Genomic DNA, 23,820 nt, shown 5'->3' on the forward strand with positions numbered 1-23,820 from the left:
TTGTCCATGAGGACTTGTAGGTCTTCTAGGTTGTCCGCAAATACTATGGTGTCATCTGCATACCTGATATTATTTAGCCGGTACCCGTTTAGTAGAATACCTTTTTCAGTTTCGTGCAACGCTTCGATAAATATTTTTTCAGAGTAAAGATTGAAAATTAGGGGGACAAAATGCAGCCTTGCCTCACTCCACGCAGGATTTTGACATATTCGGTGAGTTCACCGTCAACTCTGAGGTTTGCAGTCTGATTCCAGTAAAGGTTTCTAATTATTTTCAGATCTTGGTTGTTAATTCCTGCTTCTTTTAGTATTTGCATCGTCTTGGCGTGTTGTACTCGATCAAACGCCTTCTCGTAATCAACCAGACATGCGTTTACGTCGCAATTTACGTCTCTGCATCTCTGGAATGAGACTTGTATTGAAAACAAAGCCTCTCTCGTACCAACAGCATTTATGAACCCGAACTGGTTGGGCGAAATTTGACTTTCACATAGCTTGTAAATTCTCGTATGGATTACCTTTAGGAACAATTTTAGGAGATGACTCATCAGGCTTATCGTACTTATTCGTACTTTTTGGCTCCTGTTTTTTTTGGAAGTGCAATAAACTCAGACTTCAGCCATTCTGTTGGTATTTGTCCAGAGTTTTATATGTTGTTGAATATCTTTGTGATTATCGCTATTGATTCGTTGTCCATCAGTTTGAGTAGTTCTGCTTGTATATTATCGGGACCTGCTGCTTTGCCATCCTTTAGCTGTGTTATGGCAGAATAAACTTCCTGATGTAATATTCTTGGTCCATCATTTACCTCTTCTTCTAGCTCAAAGGTGTTATCTCTTTGGTCTTCAAATAGTTTTTCTAGATATTCTTTCCACGTTCTAATTTTACTCTGTTTATCTAAGATGATGTTTCCGTCAGAATCATTTAGATTTCCTCTCTGTCTCCGTCTTAGTCCACCTGTGAGTTCTTTATCTTTCCTATGTACATTGTGACTATCGTACTTTGATTGTAGAATCTCAATTTCTTGGCATCTCTTCATTGCTTCTATTTCTTTCACTTCTCTAATTTTCCTTCTTATTGATATATTGATTGTTTTGTATGTGTCGGGATCATATTTTGCATTTCTTCTTTCGTCCATTAGTTTCAGGATCTCATCTGTCATCCATGATTTCTTCTTGGTTAATTTATCTGTTTCTATCTTGGATAGACATAGGTGGAAATTTTTACGGGAGGCCTACGTTCAGCAGTGGACAAATATAGGCTAGTTGATGAATTTATCTGCCTTTAAGTGTCTATCCTTTACATTTTGAACTATTTCGATCATCTGTTTGATCATTTGTTCTTCGTTCGATGCGTCTCTAATTGCAGTCACTTGCTCGTTTAACGTGGCTTGTATTTGCCTGCTCGAGGTAAATTCTTTTAATGTGGATGTGTTCGTCGCATAAACCGGACGCAAGGATTTTCGACGCACACGCTCCATCGGTTGTCGGTTTATAACCATGTCGGACGATAAACAAATTTTTGATGGTCCAGCAGCAAGCCGCGTCCTCACTATGGTAAATTTTTACGTGCTTATTGAATTAGTGATTCGTCGCAAGAATTTGCGTCGCAGATTTAACTGCTCGATCACCGAAAATTTGTTTATCGTTCGTCGTGCGCGTCTGCTCAGGTTGTGTGGAGTAAATAACGAACCGTCCACACTGCAAACAGTATGCGACGCAAATCCTTTGATCATCACTTAAAAACCGACAACTTACACGAAATGTGGACTGTCGACTGTGGACGAGAAACATTGTACATTGGAGATCACGCGAGCACAGCCGTAGTAAAGGAAGGCCATAAAAACGATGACTAGACGACATGAAAGCAAAAGTAGGGAGAAACAGGCACCAAATAGCACAATACAGAGAAGAGTGGAGAATCCATGCAGATGCCTTTGTACAGCAGTGGATGCAAGCAGGCCGAAGAAGATATCTAGATATTGCTCATCTTCAATGTTAAGATCCAGTTCTTCAAAATCTAAGTGTAGCGCATCCTAGTAATGAAAAAAAAAGGTAACAAAAGGCTCCATTAACTTTTATGTCGTAAGGTAAGAATTACAGCTTTTCGTGTCGTAAGAAAGGATAAGAAATCCAAGATAGAATTTAATGTTTTAATTTCTAATTTCTTAATGATGATTGCCCCGTCATTATCCTTACAAATTGTTGTTCTTGGTTGTTTGGTCTCTGTAAAATATCATGGCCTGTCTTCTGTTGCTAGAGTCTGTTATTTGTTGTATTTTTTAGCTAACATTTCTTTTTTTGGCGTCTCCTTTGCTTACCTACTAATAAAAAATTATGAAATATCCCCTGTACCTATATTATACTCCTTATTACAAAAATGTTTATAAATTAAGCAAATAATTTTATTGTTTGTTTATTTTTAGCTCCAATATATAAACAAACTTTTGATAAAAATTTTCGACCTTCGTTATGATTGACAATTTTTAATGTTGTTTAAATACTTTTGTCTAAATAAAAAACTTATTCTCGAAATGGTCATCCACGTTTTCCCATTTTTATAATAATCCCTTATCATCAACGCTATTAATCTTCGGGATTATGTTGTACATTCAGATTTTATTTTATTATTAAAACGGATTAGTCCACTTTTTATTCCTAATTTCAATATCTCATAAGTGTATCTATGCTCTATTAATTTCTACGATTTCCGTTTTCTAAGTTTTATTTTCTATTCTGCGAACGGCCGTAGCTCATTGGCAAGGAACTGGCTTCATAAGCCAGAGCGCATGAGTTAGATTCTCGGCACCAACAACATTTTCATTTCTAAAAATGATGAGAGCCGTTCACCGTACTTCAGAGGGCACGTTAAGCCGTCGGTCACACCTGAGCTAGTTGTGCATCGACACTAGCTACTTCAAATAGGGTTAAAGATATAATTCTCATCACAATTAGGGGTCCATGTGAATAGCCAGGTATTTAACAACGTTATTAACTGGTAGTGCTCTATAAACTACAGGGCTATAAAACTACTTAGCCACACCATGAAAATATGGGAGAGAATAATTGATAGACGAATACGTGAAGAAACCGAAATATCCGATATTCAATTTGGCTTTACGCAGGGCAGATCAACAACAGATGCAATTTTCATTCTAAAGCAACTGATTGAAAAATACAGGAATAAAGAGACCAACGCTCATATAGTATTCATTGATCTTGAGAAAGCATATGATAGAGTTCCTCGAGAGATTCTGTGGTGGGCACTCAATAAGAAAGGAGTCCCTGGAGAATATGTAAAGATTGTGAGAGATAAGTATGAGGGAGTAACTAGTGTTAGGACAGGTGTGGGCTGATAAATTTCAGGTGAAAGTAGGATTGCACCAAGGCTCGGTACTTCGTCCTTATTTATTCTCATTAGTTTTGGACCAGATAACAGCGAAACTACAGGGTAGCATTTCATGGTGCCTAATGTATGCTGATGATGTAGTGTTAATAGGAAATAGTGAAAGAGACTTAGAGCAAAAACTAGAACAGTGGAGACAAGCTCTGGAGGAAAAAGGTTTAAAACTTAGTAGGACAAAAATAGAGTTTTTGGAATGTTCATGTACAATAAAGATGGAGTTACTACAAATAAAATGGTATCTTTGGATGGTGAAATGATTGTGAAAAGCAATAGTTTTAAGTACCTAGGATCGGTATTACAGAGTAATGGAGAAATAGAATAATGCATGCAGTAGAATTAGGGCTGGATGGATGAAGTGGAAAGAAGCGAGTGGTGTGTTGTGTGACAGAAAAATTCCAATGAAGCTGAAGGGAAAATTCTATAAAACGGCCATAAGACCAGCTATGATGTACGGAACTGAATGTTGGGCAGTGACAAAGAAAGAGGAACCACCAATGCATGTGGCGGAAATGAGAATGCTTAGATGGATGAGTGGAGTGACAAAGAAGGATAAAATTAGAAATGAGTATATTTGGGGAAGTCTAGGTGTGGCACCAATTGACGCGAAAATGAGAGAACATAGGTTAAGATAGTTTGGTCATGTTCAACGTCGAGACGTTAATCACCCAATACGAAGAATAGGAAGTGCAGATTCCCGCAAGGAGTAGGAGAGGAAGACCAAAGAAGACCTGCGGGGAGACGATAAGGCAGGACATGTTGGTAAAGGGGATTAACATTTATATGACCCAAAATAGAATTGTGTGGAGAAATGCAATTAGGGAAGTCGATCCCGCATAGGGATAAGGCAAAGAGAATGATGATGATGATTAACTGGTAGTACACTAAATATAAACATTATTTGTGTTGATTTTAAGCTGTTTATTGATACTTTCCACAGTTTAAGTCTTAAGGCGAAATTACACGGTTCAACCGAGTTGAATAACTGGTTGAATGGAGCAGAAATAATGAAAGCAATGCTATTTACACGGTATCTGGAAATAGAACTATACTCAACACATATATTCTTCCAAAGATGCCATCGAATGAAGTCGTGCGTTTAGGAGTTGCATTAATATGTGATCATTTAATAAAAGAATTATCGAGAAAGAGGTTAAGAAAACGCCGTCGTTGGTGGGTGCGATCATGGTTATTGAAAAGACAAGCCTTAGGAGCCGTTTTTGGTCGATCGTTTTATCATTATTAACTCATAAGTATAATGAGTACGGATACTTTTAATTTTAAATTTTATGTCTTCGGTTATATGGCGCTTCTCAGAGGCTTTTTTCAGTGTGACGCAAGTGACAGAAAAAAAGGCACGTCCATGATACATACACATTTATAACATTTATTCAAGTTAATCAACTATTTTCAATGGGAAATAAGCCACAATTTTACAAAAAAATGATTTTATTAAACAGAACAACTTAGAACGGGATCCTATAACATTCACAAGAAATAATACGAGGAAAATATCAATACCATATATAAAAGGACTATTCGAGTAACTAAAAACAGTAGGAAGTAAATTCAACATTTCAACAACATTCAAAACAACAAACATATTGAGATCTATTCTATCTAAAACTAAACCTAACAATGAACAAGAAAGAACAAAGAATTGCATTTATAAAATACCTTGTGAATGCGAACAATTTTATTTAGGTGAAACATCAAGACCATTAAACGTTAGAATAAGTGAGCATCAGTCTTATATTAAAAATAGAGAATTTGATAGATCTCAAATATGTCAACACGCATAGGATAATGAACATAGAGTTCAGTGGACAGATTCAAGTGTAGTCCTGAAAGAATCAGATAGTAAAAAGAGAAAAATCAAAGAAGCGGCTCGAATTATGCTAAATGAAACCAATTGTGTCGCAAATTCCTCGGTAGAATGCAGTAGGATGTGGTTATCCATACTGAAAGAGGAAGTCAATAGAAAGAAAATACCACGATTAGTCAGTCAATAACATATCGAGTTAGTACAAATTTTATACTTTAGTCACAGTATAAAGAGGGACAGTAAAACCACTTCTCTGTCGGCACTTTGATCTCAAGAAGTAATACCAGCAGTACACAATTGATAATTCACCAGTGGTGGATGCGGGTTTCCCCTGTTAAAACCCATACGTTTCTATGCGACTAGCAATGCGAGAGTGGGGCAAAAGCGACTAAGAACATTGCGCGGTCGCCATGCTCGACTACAGATTTTTCGACAGTTTTTTGAAAGTAAATTAAATATAAGACCAAATACTTACGATGTCGGGATAGTATCACGAGGTTTTTTTCCTGGTTTTCCCTCGTGATCTACTATGGAATCTCTAACGCGAAAATTTTACTGTCATCGTTGCATTTGGTTGTCTTATTAAAGACAGATCACATGCTATGATTTTTTTGTGACGGATATTCTTGAGTTGGGATTGATTTCATGTAATCGAATTAACTATCTTTTAGTAAAGTCGTCCCAGGTACGCAACTTATAAATATTGGCGATATCATTTTAAAGTCTTCTACTTTAAAATGTATAATATACGTCTGAATTGCCAATATAAATGAGTCAGATTAAATAAATTATTAGAAGAATTTTTTTACTTAGCAACATTTTTGTTTATTTTAGTAGTATTTTGTATTTTGACAACGAAACTCGATTTGGGCTTCGAAACGTTAATAAAATCATTTTTTTGGTAAAATTGTGGCTTAATTCCCATTGAAAATAGTTGATTATAAAAATGCCACAAGAAAATATCTTCAGAAGAACATTTATTCAAGTTGTTGATAGATGGCGCTATAATCGAAAAAAAAAAGATTTATACATTTATCCATTATTTACATATTATAGTCGATTCGCTAATCTCAGACACAACGTCGCTACACTACAATCACAATAAAAATGCACTATAGGTATAGAAATAAACAAACCAAGACACGTTGAATGTTCGAGGAGCACTCCCAATCATGATTTGTGAGTGCTCTTCGTGCTTATTGTGATTGTAGTGTAGACAGTTGTGTCTCAGATTAGCGAATCGACTATACATAAATATATCTATACGACTATAATTTAAAGTTCTTCTGTCTTTCAGTGTCTCATTAACAAAGATCTTATACACATAGATTTGGCCAACTCGGAAAAATAGCGTAACGCGGAGCAGTTTGGGTCGGTGGTCTATCTCCCTCTACCGGCGCTTAGCTTTCTCTCTCTAGCATATATGATGGCCGCCGCCTGTGTCACTGTCGTTCCGTTACTCCCACCTCTTGGTAGATACACTACGCTCACACTCGTACGACAGACAAAGATAGCTAAACCACCGTACTTGATATCGACGTTACACCCCGATGCATTGAGTGGCATATCCCTAGCCAAGTCTATTTTCTTTACATGTCTCTGGTCATTAATGACGTAATATACGATTTTAAGAATGTAGAGAATCATAGTATGATATTTTAGTTAAATCTGACAGTTGTCAGAATCGTATCTAATCGTAATTTGGTATAAAAACAAATCAATTGTGTTTATTAAATTTATGAAAAGGTTTGTTCTTTGATTTGTATAGTTTTATAAATTGTACAGATTATAGTCGTATACATACGTAATACATAAATCATTTTTTGTTCGATTATAGCACCATCTATCAACAACTAGAATAAATATATCTTTAATCACGGCGGGCGTACTTTTTTCTGTCACTTCCAACTTAATGCGTTAGAAAGAAATCAAAAAACTGTGACGCACTGAAAGATGCCTTTGAAAAGGAGAATACCACTAATGTTCAAATCTTCAATTAGCGATTTAATCGCATTTCCACGACAATCTCGGTTTTTATGATCTTGTTTTATTATTCTACAGTTCCATTGAACGATTCCACAGAATCGTTCAATTCTTGTGTTTACACATTCATTTCTCGTTCAACCGCGTTGAAGATTGAATGCTAAAAGTGAAAATATTGAGCATTTTTAATTCTTTCAACGCCATTGAATGACAACATTCAGTGACATGGAATGATTCACTTTCATGTTTATATTGATCAATTTGGATGCTTCATCCAAATTGAGAGGCAAAACTGAACCGTGTAATTTCGCCTTTAACAAACTTTCATGTTTAAGTGGATGGTTTTGTAACTCCTGAGATGCTTCAGTTGCTACAATATTTAAAGCCATGATAACTGTATCATCGGCGTATGTAGCGATTATCGTATTCTTTTGGAACTAAGACTTACATGCCGTACCCAGTCGAATGTCTAAAAACGTGAAAAAATGCAAATATGCAGGAATTCTTGTTTTCAAACCAATCACCGAAGTATATGAAAAATAAAACTACACGCAAACATCTCATATTTTATTTGCAATTCCTTAGAAAATAAATTAAAAAGCAACATTCCCTTTTATTAAAATATTCGCCATATTTAAAATACCTCTTTATTTGTTTATATTAACGGATTTTCTGAACTCTCTGTAAAACTTTTCACTCTTGAAAATAAAAGCGCTGGATACCGATTTCCCAATAGGTCAAAGTTTGTGGTAGTTTCATCCCCTTTCTTGGACTTGGTAACAATCGAATAATGAGTCCAGTGCAATTGCTCGTGCTTTTTCCTCTTACCCTTTATCTGAAATTCCTAAAAATATAAAAAAAATAAATTAAATTTACAGGGTGTTTCACTGGAAAACGGAAATAATTAAATGGTGAATGGAGGTCACTGAGGAGGTTCTAGATATACTAGATTTATTGTCCCACCGATTTTTATAACCGACTTAAGTACAGGTTTATCGATTTTGCCCATTTCTTTCTGAATCCGTAACGTTAGAACCATAGGTATACTATAGCTTAAAACCATATTTTTTGATATGTGGTACACAGATGTCTCATTTAGAACCCAAACGAGTCAACTACTAATTACAAGAAAAATACAGGTCTGAATTAACAAAAATTTAAAGTCATTGTGACCTTGAAACAACACCCTGTATATTAAAATTTTCAAAATCTGTTTGCATATTTGAAAAGAACACAAAAACTGAATTTATACTCAGTCAATAACTTTAATTTTGAAATTATATTTAAATTTTTAGGAACTCTTTAGGAACTTTTTAGGAGATTAAAAAGCAGGTATTAACTTTTCATAATACATTATTAAAGTTAATGAATATATACTCAATGTAAAAATAATCAATACTTATTTAATATAATGGAACGACCCACTTACAATCACGAGGAAAATAGAGATCCGTATTGACAAAAAAAATATAAAGTAATTGTGACCTTGAAACAACACACTGTATACTGAAATTTTCAACATACGTTTGCACATTTGGCAAGAGCACAAAAAACTAATTTTAATAAAACAAAATTTAATGACATTAATTTTGAAATTACATATCCAATTTTTTGTTAGAGTTCTAAGAGTTAAAAGTTTTAAATATTAAAATTCATTAAGAAAAGTCATTAAATTGTTTGCGCAAAAAATGGAAGCGAACCATTAAACTTAGTTTTTTGTGCTCTTTTCAAATGTGCAACCGGATATTGAAAATTGCTATATACAGGGTAAATAGTATCAAGGTTATAATTACTTTATATTTTTTTTTAATCCGGACCTGAATTTTTCTTGTGATTAGTAAGTGGGTCGTTCCAATGTAGTAAATAAGTATTGATTATTTTTAAAATGAGTATTTATTCATTAACTTTCATAATTTTTTATTAAAAGTTAATAATACCTGCTTTTTAATAGCCGCATTCGCGCAGCATGCCCCGAAGTATCCTGAACTTATTGAACGTCCAATTTTGTAATGCGCAAGCGTTCTCCAGCGGTCCTGGGTAAATTCGGGACATGCTGCACGAATACGGCTAATATCAGAGTTCTTGAAAATATCAATGTACTTGATTACAAAATTAAACATTTTCTGCGCAAAAAATTGAAGCGAACCTATAAACTCAGTTTTTGTGCTCTAAAAAAGGGTAGTGGGAGCTAGTGTTAAGGAAGACACGTGGTGGCTGAGCAGGGCTACTCACAGTACAATACCACATACAAATGTATCTGGAATAGGTGAAATAGAGAGAGTATTACAATGCCTCCAAAGACGAGAGGTTCTACTAGTCTCAGCGCAGAACAGTTGGCAGTAGATAGTTTATACCGGTTGGTTACACTAAACTTGAAGACCAAGCGATTATAAATCATAACATAAACACACTTTGATCACAACACCACGTCTCAAAATACCAAAAAAGGAGATCAAAAAGATATAAACATTGGGTATGCTAAATGGTGCATAAAATATATCTTTGGTCAATATTCAGCCGTGTGATGGATGATCGAAGTTATCGTTAACGTAAAGTTATGCTGCAGTTATGTTATAATCCTCGAATTGGTGTGATGTATCATACTTAACTTAACTACTTGCATTAAAAATGATACAAAAATCAAATCGAGAGATATAAGTTAAAATCTTATTTTAAGTATCTACTGAGCTTTCTATCCAGAGTTGCCAGATGATATTTTATAACTCCCCCACTTAGAAACTGAAATTCCCTCAAATTGAAGCTCAAATACCCCACATTTAAATTTTTGCCGCATTTTAATAAATTAGTAGTCAAATGAAGAGAACAGTACACCAAAATTATACTACTTATCAACGAGGGCCCTGGAAATAATTAATTTTTCCTACGGTCTTCATTTTATCGGAGTATAATCACGGGTATAATATACGCAGTTCTATGTACATTTGCAAATTTAATTTACCATGACCCCTTAAAATCCTTCATAATTTTCCGCCCCCAAAAAATCCCACTACAATTTCTGCTTACAAAAATTTCCACGCTTTCAAATTACCCCAAAATTGTGGGAAAATACACCAATCTGGCAACCCTGTTTCTATCTACCGTTTGAAAACCCACCGAACCCGAACAGCTGTTTGCTGTTCGGCACTGTTCGTTCATCGACGGTGGCCGACGATGGGTATTTACTTTTACGGTCATCTACCCATCCTGTAGTATGTTCCGAACTATCTCTCGCGCTCACTCCATCTTGTACTATTTCTACATAAGGTTCTCTTTGTTACTTCAACCTTTTTTCCTCAAACCTTATTTCTAATAAAACGTTGATCAAATAACTATCTTATAACTCTGACCGATACATCACACCGAATTTTACCTAAATAGTTATGGCCATCGTTATTCCTGAGAGTTATCTTAACTTTAAGGCTATGGGTACATAATTCGCAAATATTTTACGTGTATCCCTACTTTTTCTGTCTTTACACGGCAAATTACGTGTAGTAAAATTCACACTTTTATGGATATGTAACATTACTAGAATGTCATTCTACTTGAAAATGTCATCATTAATTTAAAGAGATGGGGTTTTGAATATTCTTGGATAACTGTTATTTTTATAATTGCAAATTATTAATTCAGTTAATAAATGTGATAATTTTTTCACTTACTATGTATTCAGTGATTGTAATAATTTATTTGTACAACAAAGACTAATACTCAATCGAGAAAAGAGGAAAAGTGATTTTTTAATAATATATTGTTATGGAACGCTTACAATTTTGAACATCTTTAACAACAAAATACTTGGATCACAGAATATATTATATTATCCTGATGTATTCTCTGCTTGGAATGCTTGGATCTTCCACAAATAATACACAATAAATAAGTTTTTATTAAATTCACGTCTAAAATCAATTATTTATCAAATACACTATATATCAATAATATTTAATCAATAACTCAACATATTCCCGATGCAATGTCAAATATTTAAAATTGTCACTGATTGTCAGTGTCTAACTGACAATATATGCTGACAATATTATATTCGGCTGAGTGCGTTGTAAGACAAAGATGGATTTGGAAAATATTACCACGGCATTGTGTTCATTTTTTTCGAATCCTGAAAAAACCAATAAATATTTTTGAAAATTTAAACGCAGAATGAAAGACTAAATTATTACCGAGGGCCGAAAGTCCCTTAGAATAAATAGAAAGTTTATTTTGAATGATATATTTGAAATTAAAAATCACACTAAATTTTCTCTTAGTTTTTCACCCCTGTAACTTATTAAAATAAACATTATAGAAGTTCTCAGGGACTTTCGGCCCTCGCTAATAACGTAATCTTTCATTCTGCGTTTAAATTTTTCAAAAATACTTATTAGTTTTCTCAGGATTCGAAAAAAATGAATCCCCATTTGAATAGCATTGCAGCCGAAAATACGTACCGATCCTCTTAACTCAAACGTTAAAGTTAACTTCGGTCATCCATCACATGACTGATTGTTAAATGGAACATTACAATAAAACAGTACATTAAAAAAACTATTGTATTCTGTTACACCATAAAAATTAATGTTACAACAGGAACCGTTTACAAAAATTTTCGTGTATGCAGTACATATTTTAAAGAGTATCAAAAAGTAGAAGTGGAATATAGAAGAATTAAATGAAAAGCCATTCAAAATTCCAAGTAAATGTCCATTTCCACACTGAAATCCTAATAAATCATAAACTAATTTTTATTTACCATATTATACACCATTTCCTTCTTATTTGAATTATCCTGCTTCTTGTAACTCTTTTTAAATTCAGTAGGTGCGTTTTTCTGTTGTCTTTGCACTACTAAAATTACTCTGTCATCTTTTAGTCTGTAATAGCCAGTGAAAACTGGATACTTAGCATTTCTTGATTTCAGCAGGTGGATGCCCTGCACTGGTTCCTCTGCTGATGTTAGCATCAATACTGTACCATCGGGATAAAATCTACAAACAAGAAATAAATCTACAGATCATCTGCCGTCCTCAATTAAAACGCGGGCTTTTGCTATATGTGGTTTTTTTGTGACCTTATTTATGCTTCTGCAATGTCTGAAAGCCGTATCATTTTATTTACTACCAAAATAAACAAATTTGAATATGCTATATGTGCTAAACTTCAATAGCTGCTTAATTAAAATGCGGTATCTACAGAGTACTCAACTAAAAAGCGGTATGTGCTAGCGAATATCATGTACTTGCCGCGTTTTAATTGAGCACAGCGCATTTACCTCGTTTTTATCGAGACTCGTGTTGCGACCTCGTATCTTGAACATTTATGACATGTAGGTATTTTGCGTATATAATAAACAATTATAAGCTATTTATTTTTCTTTTTTGGTAACTATTCTTCCTTGTAAAAAATCCTATTTGTAAATAAATGCAGATACGGCACTATTTCTGATCCAGTAATATGTCCGCTGCTCAATTAAAACGCGGTATATGACTTTTCATTTACAGCTTTGATAAAAACATGATTTTTTAAGAATATATTTTTAAATAATGTTCAACTATCATTAGAACATGTTTTGCGTTAAACAGTTGTCAAAACATATAGAGTCCTGAGAAAAAACTTTGAGAGCCGATTTCTCGGTTTTAAGTTGGCTGCACATACCGCGTTTTATTTGATGGCATCCCAAAACCTTTTTTCAGTGCGTCACAGATTATCGAATTCTCTCTAACCTAATGCCCAACAAAATCTTTAAATTTTTCCCAACAAAATCTTTAAATTTCAAATAAAGTTTTAGATAAGTAATTATCTACCAATAATTAAATAACTCGGTGACATAAAAGCTTTCTTGGTTTGATTACAGTTCCAGAAGCCGGTGAAAATTAAACGAATGTTTTAGCAACATTTCAATTGTTAATTAATAATTTACGGTCGCAATAATAACAAAAATAATTATGATACACTGATCAAACTTTGAAATCTTATAACGATGAGATGCCTATTTAATATTTTGTCGACAAAATATAAATTTTTAATTTTTTTGAATAATCTTTAAATGTTTAAAACAATAGTTATAAAGAAATTAACGTTTCTCAGAAAGATTTTATTATATTCTAATTTTAAAAATAACTAAAATGCGTATTTCAAAGATCTTAAAAATGAATGCTTTAAAACTTTTTTCCAACCATTTGCAAAAAGTTATGAAACAGCAAAGTAAACATACGATTACTACGTTGTTTATAATTTTTTTAATTCTTTCAAAGCGTAAAAGTGAGTTTAAAGTACAAGCTAATTACTTACAAAAAATATCGATTATTAGTTTAATGGTTATATTTTAATTAAAGATTATAAATATTTTTTTTGTAATTTACACGTGCGAAAGTAGATTGATACAGTACAGTAGCTATGTATTATGTATTATACCCGTCCACATACACAACTCGCGCGAGTTTAAAGCGTGTCAGTCGCTTCGAGTGAACATCTCCGGCTCTGTATCAAGCCTACTTTCGCGCTAAAAATTACAAAAAAAAACATTTTTAATCTTTGATTAAAATATAACCATTGAACTAATGTTTGATATTTTTTGAGAGTAATTAGTTTGTACCATAAACTCACTTTTAAGCTTTGAAACAATTAAAACAAATTATAATCAACGGAGTAATCGTATGTTTACTTTTCTGTTTCATAACTTTTTTGCAAATGGTTGGAAAAATATTTAAAGCATTCATTTTCAAAACCTTTGAAATACGCATTTTAAGTATTTTTTAAAATTATAATATAATAAACAATTTCTGAGAAATGTTAATTTGTTTATAACTATGTTTTTAAACATTTAAAGATTATGAAAAAAAATGAAAAATTTATATTTTGTCGACAAAATATTAAATAGGCATCACATCTTTATAATATTTCTAAGTTTGATCAATGTCTCATGATTATTTTGGTTGTTATTGCGACTGTAAATTGTTAATTAACCATTGAATTGTTGCTAAAATATTCGTTTAATTTTCACCGGCTTCTGCAGTTATAATCTATACCAAGAAAGCTTTTATTTCACCAAGTTATTTAATTATTGATAAATAATTACTTGACCAAAAAATGTATTTGAAAATTCGAGATTTTGTTGGGAAAACCCACATTTTCCGAGAAAAATTTTCGTCGGAGCAAATCGGGAAAAACATTCCTCTATGTAGAATTAAATTGGGGTGAATTTTTATTTGAGTGTTTTTTGTTGTAAAGTTAAAATCTTCGGAGTTATAGACCAATAATTGAAAAAAACACGATTTGGGGCGCCATTTTGTTAATAAAAAAAGTAGCATACTATCTGCGGACTTTGCATACCTATATTATTAATATATGGGATCATAAGATTCGATTCCAGCAATAAAATTGCTGATAAATAACCTTTATTTGTACTTTACTAATTAGACCAGCGTATTACAGCTATTTTTTTTTCAAAATTTAAAGATTATGCAAAAAAACGAAAAATTTATATTTTGTCGATAAAATATAAATAAGCATCTCATCTTTATAATCTTTATAAGTTTGATCAATGTATCATGATTATTTTGGTTATTATTGCGATCGTAAATTGTTAATTAACAATTGAATTGTTGCTAAAATATTCGTTTAATTTTCACCGGCTTCTGGAATTACAATATATACCAAGAAAGCTTTGATGTCACTAAGTTGTTTAATTATTGATTAATAATTACTTACCTAAAACTTTATTTGAAAATTAGAGATTTTGTTGGGAAAACCCGCATTTTCCGAGGAAAATTTTCGTCGGAGCAAATCGGGAAAAACATATCTCTATGCAGAATTTAATTGCGGTGAATACTTGCGAGTTCTTTCTCAGTAATCCAATTGGGATTTATAACTGGAATCATGGAATAACTGGATTCCATGATAAATAAAATTACTAATAAAAAATTTTTACAGGAGAAAAAGTATTGTTTATAAAGAAAAATATATTTTGTGCCATAATGAATAAAAAAAAATTGAAATATGTACTTATATTAATATAATCCTGACGTATATTGTCCACCACCGGAAACAACAAATAATAAACTGTAAATTACGATCTTCCCAGAACGCCGATTATAACGAAACTAAAACCAAATTGCAAAGCACATTCCAGTGATAGGTTAGAGAGATAAACAAGGTCAAAAATTAAATTTTTAAATATATTTGCAGTAGAATTGTTATATCTGGCGTACAAAATACGCCAGCGCGTGTAGTTAAAGGTTAAAATTATATGACATCAAAATTAATGACGCACTGAAAAAAGGGTTTGGGATCAACTGTAACTGTTGATTTTCTCACATGAAATTTTCTTTTTAACAAACAAAAGAACACTCAATGTGTTCAAATGAACAAATGTTTTCAATTTTTAAATAAAGTTTGAATGAAAAATGTTATACTCACCTCAAAAATCGGTAATATGCCACCAAATACCATGGTCTATAGAACTGGTCTTGGAAACTGTTTTCTCCGTTTCTGATATATGTTGTCTTGCTGATGTAACAACCATTGAAGTTTACTCTTGGTCTTTCAATGAACATATGACGCCAAGATTTGTAATCTCCAGTAGTAGAGCCACAATTTACACCCCAAACTCTGAAAAAATCAAGTGCTTACATAAAAATATCATGGTAAGTAAACGAAATACACTAAGACGTAACAGTTTTGATATACCACTGTTTTAAGTGAAACGCTGCAAGTGTACATTAATGTTACACAATTGTCAATACAGAGTGTAACATTAATGTTACACTTGGAGGCGAGAGTGTTAAAACAGATGGTGTTACAAAAATTTTTTACTAAGCAAACCCCATTTATTTTTAAGTTTTTTACCTATCCTAGAGATGGTGTTACCTTTTTTGAAACACCCTGTATATTATTAATATCTAACAGATTACTGCTTACCTCAAACAAGCAACTTTCCATATGCCTTCATTTCTAGCACAAAGGTAAAACCCTCTGCAAACACTAGAAAACATTTCCAATGACCTCATATCTAACTGATCGGATACAACCCATTTCAATATATACAAAATTAATTCCACTGGCATTTGACCAATGTGCAAACCCTAAAAAACATTGCTATAGAAACTATAGATAATGAAGTAAAATAAATATAATCCATACATTCTTTGAGTGTTTCGGAGTGCACAAAGAAATCTTCTTTGAAGCCTTTCTCTGAATCCTAAGGAAAATATCTTCTTCATTGTCCTCATCATCATCATCATCTGTTGATGTATCTTCAGTTTCAATGTTCTCTGGAAAAATAATGAAATAAAATAACTTGATTTATGCATAATATTTGTATATTATGTACGTGTAACATAATTTAAAACATGTATCAAAGATAAAAAAGTTTTGTTTGTTTTTCATTTGGCCCCTAAAGATGATTCCAAATTCAAATTAAAGCAACTAGCCCAAAACGCGTGGTCACGTCATCGGGCTATATGTTTACATTCTGAACCAACAAAGTAAACAAAATTGTATATAATTTTAAATTAGACATTATAAATGTCAGTAGAAAATGCAGTTATGTGACGTTACAAGGATTTTGATCGTTTGAACTATTCATAGAAAATTTGTATATTTACAAAATGGTTTTATTTTTCATAGTAAACCTTCTTTCCTTTCCTTCAATAACTATATCAAACTCCAATCTCAACAAACTGGTATATATTATTACAATGACATACGATAAATGTCATTAGAATATAAATATTTTTCCTTTATTCCACGACGACGAGCTGGCCAAATACCCAAGTAGGTGGAGGCCAATAAACTAAAGAAGAAGCAGAAGAATATACCTAAATATAAGCATAAACGGAACTATATAGTTAAACTATGTGTGACGTCACGGGTCGTTTGAACTATTTTAAAATATAGAAGACTTTAAATTTGTACTTCTAAGTTATTATGAGTTTTTGAAGCGTGAAATTTTGGAAATCTCATTTTTATACAAAACTGTACATTATTATGTAATAAAAAAAATGTGCAAGTTCCCTATTTTGACAAAACTTGCCAACCTTGTAGCAATATGTTATAAAAACAAAAGCATTTATAGAGCGTTCCCAAAAATAGTACTTTCATTATCCTAACAGCCTCTTAAAAATTATGGTAAAGTAATAAAAATAATCCACTTATAAATCTTTAGTGTTGAAAATTTGTAAATTATCAGGACCTCTTTATATCCTAATTAAATAATCTTCTTAAACCCCCTCTGTGTTTGTTGTTTGATTTACTGCTTAGCCTTACCAAAATTATGCATGAGTCAAGGCACTATCCTTCCTCTGGGAGGGTTGAGGATATGATACTTCTATATTGCTTCTCGTGGGGGTTGGGGTGCAAATTTTAACAATTGGGGGATGGTTTGACACACAAAATTACACCTAATGAATTTAATGACTTCTTCACTAATGTCGCCTGTAACTTGCAAACCCAGATTCAACCCTCCTTTTTCAATCCCTTGGATTTTGATGTCACCATGTTTGGGGAAGAATTTTTCTTCCAAGATGTTTCTCTCATTGAAATCAGAGACATTTTAACAAATATGGCGAACAAGAAAAGTAGAGACTACTTTGGATTCTCGGTTAACATAATAAAAGGTGTGAAACATCTCATTGCTGGTCCATTAACAACACTTATAAATCACTGCTTTAAGGAAAGCATCTTTCCTGATCTGCTCAAAAAAGCAGTGGTGGTACCCATCTATAAGAAGGGTGACAATGATGACCCATCCAATTATAGGCCAATATCACTCCTTCCTATAATATCAAAGGTATTTGAGAAATGTATGGCAGCAATGATTATTAAGTACTTTGAATCCAAAAATTTATTCACAAATAGTCAGTTTGGTTTTAGGAGGGGTCTAAATACGACAAAAGCAATCAGACTTAGTGATGAAGATTCAAGAGGCTTTTAAGCAGAGCTGCTATCTGTCAGCTACATTTTGTGACCTGAGCAAAGCTTTTGATTGGGTTTCACATGAACTGCTTCTCAGGAAATTGGAGAGATATGGGTTTGGAGATAGTAGCATTGCAATGATCTCCAGCGATCTCTCCGATAGAAAGCAGAGTGTGCAGGTGGGTAGAGTGAGGTCGGCAGAGAGAGCTATAAATAACGGATTACCTCAAGGCTCAATATTGGGACCACTTTTACTTCTAATTTATATTAATGATCTTCCACAGATAGACCTTACCAGTTCATTTACTCTTTTTGCTGATGATACTACTATTACCTGCAAAGATTGGGATTGTAAGACAGCAATAGAGGCATCAAAGCAAGCACAAGATAAGGCAGAACAATGGTTTGCAGCAAATATGTTGCTTCTAAACATCAATAAAACCCAGTCTTTGATTTTTTCAACAAGAAAGCTTTCATCCGGAGATGCAGACAAACAAATAAAATTTTTGGGAGTTTACTTGGATGCAGGACTATGTTGGAAAGCTCATACACGGTCCCTTGTTGCTAAGTTAGGAACTACAACTTTTCTGATTAGAAGACTTTCTGAGTGTGTATCTCAGTTCACTTTACAACAGGCCTATTTTGCACTGTGTCATTCACACATCAGCTATGCAATTTTGGTATGGTTAAGTACTTTAAATCCAAAAATTTATTCACAAATAGTCAGTTTGGTTTTAGGAGGGGTCTAAATACGACAAAAGCCATCATGGACTTAGTGATGAAGATTCAAGAGGCTTTTAAGCAGAGCTGCTATCTGTCGGCTATATTTTGTGACCTGAGCAAAGCTTTTGATTGTGTTTCACATGAATTGCTTCTCAGGAAATTGGAGAGATATGGGTTTGGAGATAGTAGCATTGCAATGATCTCCAGCTATCTCTCCGATAGAAAGCAGAGTGTGCAGGTGGGTAGAGTGAGGTCGGCAGAGAGAGCTATAAATATCGGATTACCTGAAGGCTCAATATTGGGACCACTTTTATTTCTAATTTATATTAATGATCTTCCACAGATAGACCTTACCAGTTCATTTACTCTTTTTGCTGATGATACTACTGGACACATGGACTACTGATGACACATGGGGTCATAGTGTTGGAGCCAAAGATGTCTTTCGTATTCAGAGAAGAATAGTAAGGATAATTGCTGGCCTGTCCTATCAGAAAGAATGTCAGCAAGCATTTGTTGCACTGCACATACTAACTCTGCCTTCGCTATTTATTCTGGAGAGTCTTGTTCATGTGAAACAAAATATAGATTGTCATCAAAGACATAAGGATGCACACCGATATGAAACCAGAAATAAGCATGCCTTAATACTTCCCTACACCAGGCTCCAAAGTAGAGACGGACCAAACTCTTATGGTTTAATCTTCTACAACAAGCTGCCTACTGAAATTGCTGAATAGTCAACTTTACAATTTAGAAAACAACTAAAGAATTTTCTCATGAGTCAATCACTTTACAGCAGTGATGAATTTTTAAATTTTAACTTTAATGTTTGGAACTGGGTTGTGAATTGTTGAATTGTACTTTGTTTATTCTTAGGAACCCAGAAAATGTTTGTCTTAATTGATGTATGTATTATTTCATATTATGCCTTGTGTTTTTATACTTGTATTTTATATCTTGTGTTTTTATATTTGTATTTTATATCTGTGAACCAAAGTTGTACACTATTTTTCGACGTATGTAAGTACTTTTGTTATATTAACATGAATAAATGACTTGACTCACATTATACCTAATATGTTTATTTTTTAAAATTACCTATCACAGTTCTTGTGTCTTTATTGATTGTTTACTTAAGTGGAGAAATAGTGGAGTGAAATTCTTTTGTTTTCCTACATCCAAAAATAGGTTGAGCCAAGGAAAAAAATGGATTAAAGCTTTGTTTAAGAGTATAGGCGCAAAATTTCGGACCAATGTTTTTTAAGTGCATTAACTTTTTTTGAATTCTGAGAAAACTAATAAATATTTTTGAAAAATTTAAAAGCATAATTAGTATGACCAACTCCAATTCAGTGGAATTCGGGACAAGGCTAAAAAAAAATACCTAATATCCGGGACTTTTCAATGAAAAGCAGGCCATTTTTTTTAAATACAGTGGACTCTCTCTATAACGAACACGGATATTATGAGCTTTCGCTTATAACGAGGTACACTAGATGTCCCATGAAATTCCTATTGAACTATAAAACCTATATAACGAGGCATATTTGGTTATAACGAGGAAAAATGAAATCAAAGAATATGTTTCTTTACCTGTTTTTAGTGCAGCAATGGCTATAAATAAATACCCCAACTGCGTGTCCTATAGAAATGCCCAACATCTGTGTTATTATCGATGCCAGTGCTGTAATAAACTTCGCCGCCTATAATAAACTTCTTTCTGTTTATCTACTGACTGATATTGAATATTGTAGGAAATTTACAATTTACGATGGTGAAGTCTCATTGGTCAGGTCAACCATCGACTCCTAATAAACTACGTAAGAGGCATCAAATCATTGCAATATTATTGTTGTCTGATATAACCAGATCTGCTTATAACGAGGTAATTAGTCCGCCATTTCAGTTCTTGTTATAGAGGGAGTCTACTGTATACAATAGGGATGGCGTTTTTAACAAAACACCGGTTTTCGGTTATACCGGGTTTTTCTACCTTCGGTTTAACCTAGAGGTTATAACTGGTCAAAAAAACCGGTTATTCCTTAAACTGGTATTCGGTTTTTTTATTCATAGTCAATACCCAATAGAATATGTCCATTGAATAAGAATATGAACATTGTATGTCCACGGAATAAGAGGTAACATGTTAAATTTATTGAACTCATATCTTCTGGAGAGGAAATTCTATGTTGAATTAAACAAGGAAAGGTCAGACATCTTCAGTGTAGATGTAGGAGTGCCGCAGGGATCTGTGTTGGGACCACTGCTATTTCTTATTTTTGTCAATGACCTACCCGATCATATTACTCATGACCACATTGTAATGTACGCAGATGACTCATCTGTGATTGTATCAGCACATACATACGTAGAGCTTCAAAATAGAGTGTCAAGGGTTATCAGATTATTCCAAACATGGTGTACACAAAACTTGCTACAACTGAATATTGATAAAACATCGTATATACATTTTAGATGCAAACGAAATATGCCAGTTGTGTCTATTCCTGAAATTGTAAATATTCCAAACATAAAATTTTTAGGTGTATTCTTGGACCAGTTTATGAGTTGGGATGTTCACGTTGAATATGTTAATAAGAAACTAAATTGTTCATTCTATGCTTTAGTACAGTTGAAGAGAACACTCAGTATTAAAACTCTCATTAATGTATATTATTCTTTGGTTTATTGTCACCTTACTTATAATGTTACGTTATGGGGTAATTCCACAAAATCAGACACAGTGTTTATTAAACAGAAGAGAATTATTAGACTTATCTTCAATATTCCTTTTGGGCATACTTGTAAGCAAGTTTTCATTAATAACAATATCTTACCGTTGCCTTCCATATATGTCTTGAAATCCATATTGTATATTAAGCATAATTTACATTCATTCAAGAGAAATTCTGATTTACATGCATACTCAACTAGGAATGCCAATCAGTTTGTTACTGTTGGTCACAAACTATCCAAATTTGAGAAGTCCACAGATTATGTGGGGGTCAGGCTATATAATCATCTTCCAAATGAAGTTAGATCTTTGCATCCGGTGAAATTCAAAAGAGTTGTGAAAAGTATACTATGTAAACATGCATTCTACAGTGTAGAAGAATACTTAGCAACTAGATTGCTGTTATGAGTTCTGTCTAATATTAATAATTTTCATATTTATCAATGTACATTATGTTAAATCTAAAATTTAAGTGTATGTATAGGTATTTGATTATGTGTCTGTGACTATATTGTGTTGTATATCTGACGTGTATATCCATCTTTATAATGGCAGCTGTAAAGCTATACCAATAAAGTATTCTATTCTATTCTATTCTAATACATTTACATTGCGCTTTAGTTTGCGATACTCCATTCAAATCGATATCAGTCTATATCAGTATAGAAATCAGTCACCAGTGTTGTGAAATTGGTTTCAGTCAGCTGAAAATTTCTCATTTACATGTGGGGAGTATTTTTTCCACTTATCCGGGTTTTCACCAGTTATTACTTTAAAAAGAAAAAACCGGTTATAACCGGGACAAAAAACAAACGGAAAAACCGATTATTGCTGAGGAAAAAACCACTTTTAGGTTATAACCGGTAGGTTTTCCCATCCCTAGTAAACAACTTTAATATCACCATTTTATTGATTATTTAACATTTTTATGTTGACAATGATATTTTTGATTGGATTAAGCCACACTTGGTTGTAATGATAATTTCATTATTTTTGAATCGTTTTCAGAACACGATAATTTAAATATAGATACGAAAGAAGTCCACAGTTTGAGTTACTGTAGAACCATAATACCACGATATAAAATGCATCCATGGATGTCATATTAGTACTACACTCTAGAAATTGTCCACTTTTTTTGTCACACCAATTCAATTTGATGTGAATTCTTATTAGAATTATGTATTCAAAATTTCCAAATACAATTTTATCAAAACATTGCAAATTCGGATGGCCCAGGCCCAGAAGCCTTGTCTGGGACACGACTTCGTAAGTCGGGCCATTATTATCGAGTGAAGAAAGTCCCATGAAACAAATGTTGTGTCTCATGTTGTTTTTGATAACAGCATCATGACGCACCAAAGTTGTCTCATAGCCTAAGGGACTGATTTTTTTTAATATTATGGCAGTCCATGTGTTAACGCTCCCGGTGGATAGATGTGGATGTAGCTTACCTTTCAGTTCCTCTTCCTCATTCTCCTGTTTCACTTTAGGCTTAGTCTTCTTATGCATTATAAATTCAATATCAGGTACGATCTGAACAGCTTGTTTATAGTACTGAATGGCTTCATACAACTTTCCAGAATTCTCCATTTCTACACCTTTAAGAAATAATTTCGTAGCTCTTTCATTAATATCCTCATCTTGAGTTGGGCCCTGGACATCAGCATTGTGTCTTGCAACATTTTCTGACGATGTAGGCTTCAGCACCTTCTTCAACTGTTCATCAGTCTGGCTTTGTTTTGTTGAACGGATTTCGTTCTGCCACTGCTCTCTAAATGAAGAGAGGTCTTCCTCCTTGGTAAAAACAAAATATTTAAAAAAAGCAGTTAGACATTACATAATAATATAGAAGTAATAAATGTATTAGTATGTAGCTTAATGCAACTGTACGTACATATATTAAATTAATAAAAATTATGCAATTTATGAAAATAAATCATCATAACCTAGTAAATTTAATATTGAATGTTTTTTTAAAAAATATTACCCTCGAAACATCCCGTTCACCAGTCTCATTTTGCAAATTATGTGACTTTTTCATTTTTTGCACAGGATCCATATCTCCATAATCACAATTTTTTTTATAATATAAGCACTTCCATATTTTTATTTACGTTTTAAGATAATTCGGAATTCATTTTTCATCATAATCTTAATTTGAATTGTGCTTGTTTACTAACAACGTAAAAGGCCACAACCAACAAAACAATCATTTTTGACATTTGGATTCGAGCATT

The 23,820-nt window shown here is 33.1% G+C and overlaps 1 protein-coding gene across 1 annotated transcript; it reads right to left on the reverse strand.

Moving 5' to 3' along the window:
- Positions 1–7,763: 7,763 nt before the first annotated feature.
- On the reverse strand, positions 7,764–23,779 carry LOC114347829 (F-box only protein 9). Its single transcript, XM_028298497.2, has 7 exons — positions 23,571–23,779; positions 23,035–23,377; positions 16,348–16,478; positions 16,126–16,289; positions 15,625–15,816; positions 11,960–12,194; positions 7,764–8,053 (listed from the first exon to the last, which is right to left on the reverse strand). The coding sequence occupies exons 1-7, from the start codon at positions 23,640–23,642 to the stop codon at positions 7,865–7,867; spliced, it is 1,326 nt and encodes a 441-aa protein (XP_028154298.2). The 5' UTR covers positions 23,643–23,779; the 3' UTR covers positions 7,764–7,864.
- Positions 23,780–23,820: the final 41 nt, after the last annotated feature.

The sequence above is a fragment of the Diabrotica virgifera genome, chromosome 1 (assembly GCF_917563875.1).
Source record: "Diabrotica virgifera virgifera chromosome 1, PGI_DIABVI_V3a".
NCBI classification, from domain to species: Eukaryota; Metazoa; Arthropoda; class Insecta; order Coleoptera; family Chrysomelidae; genus Diabrotica; species Diabrotica virgifera.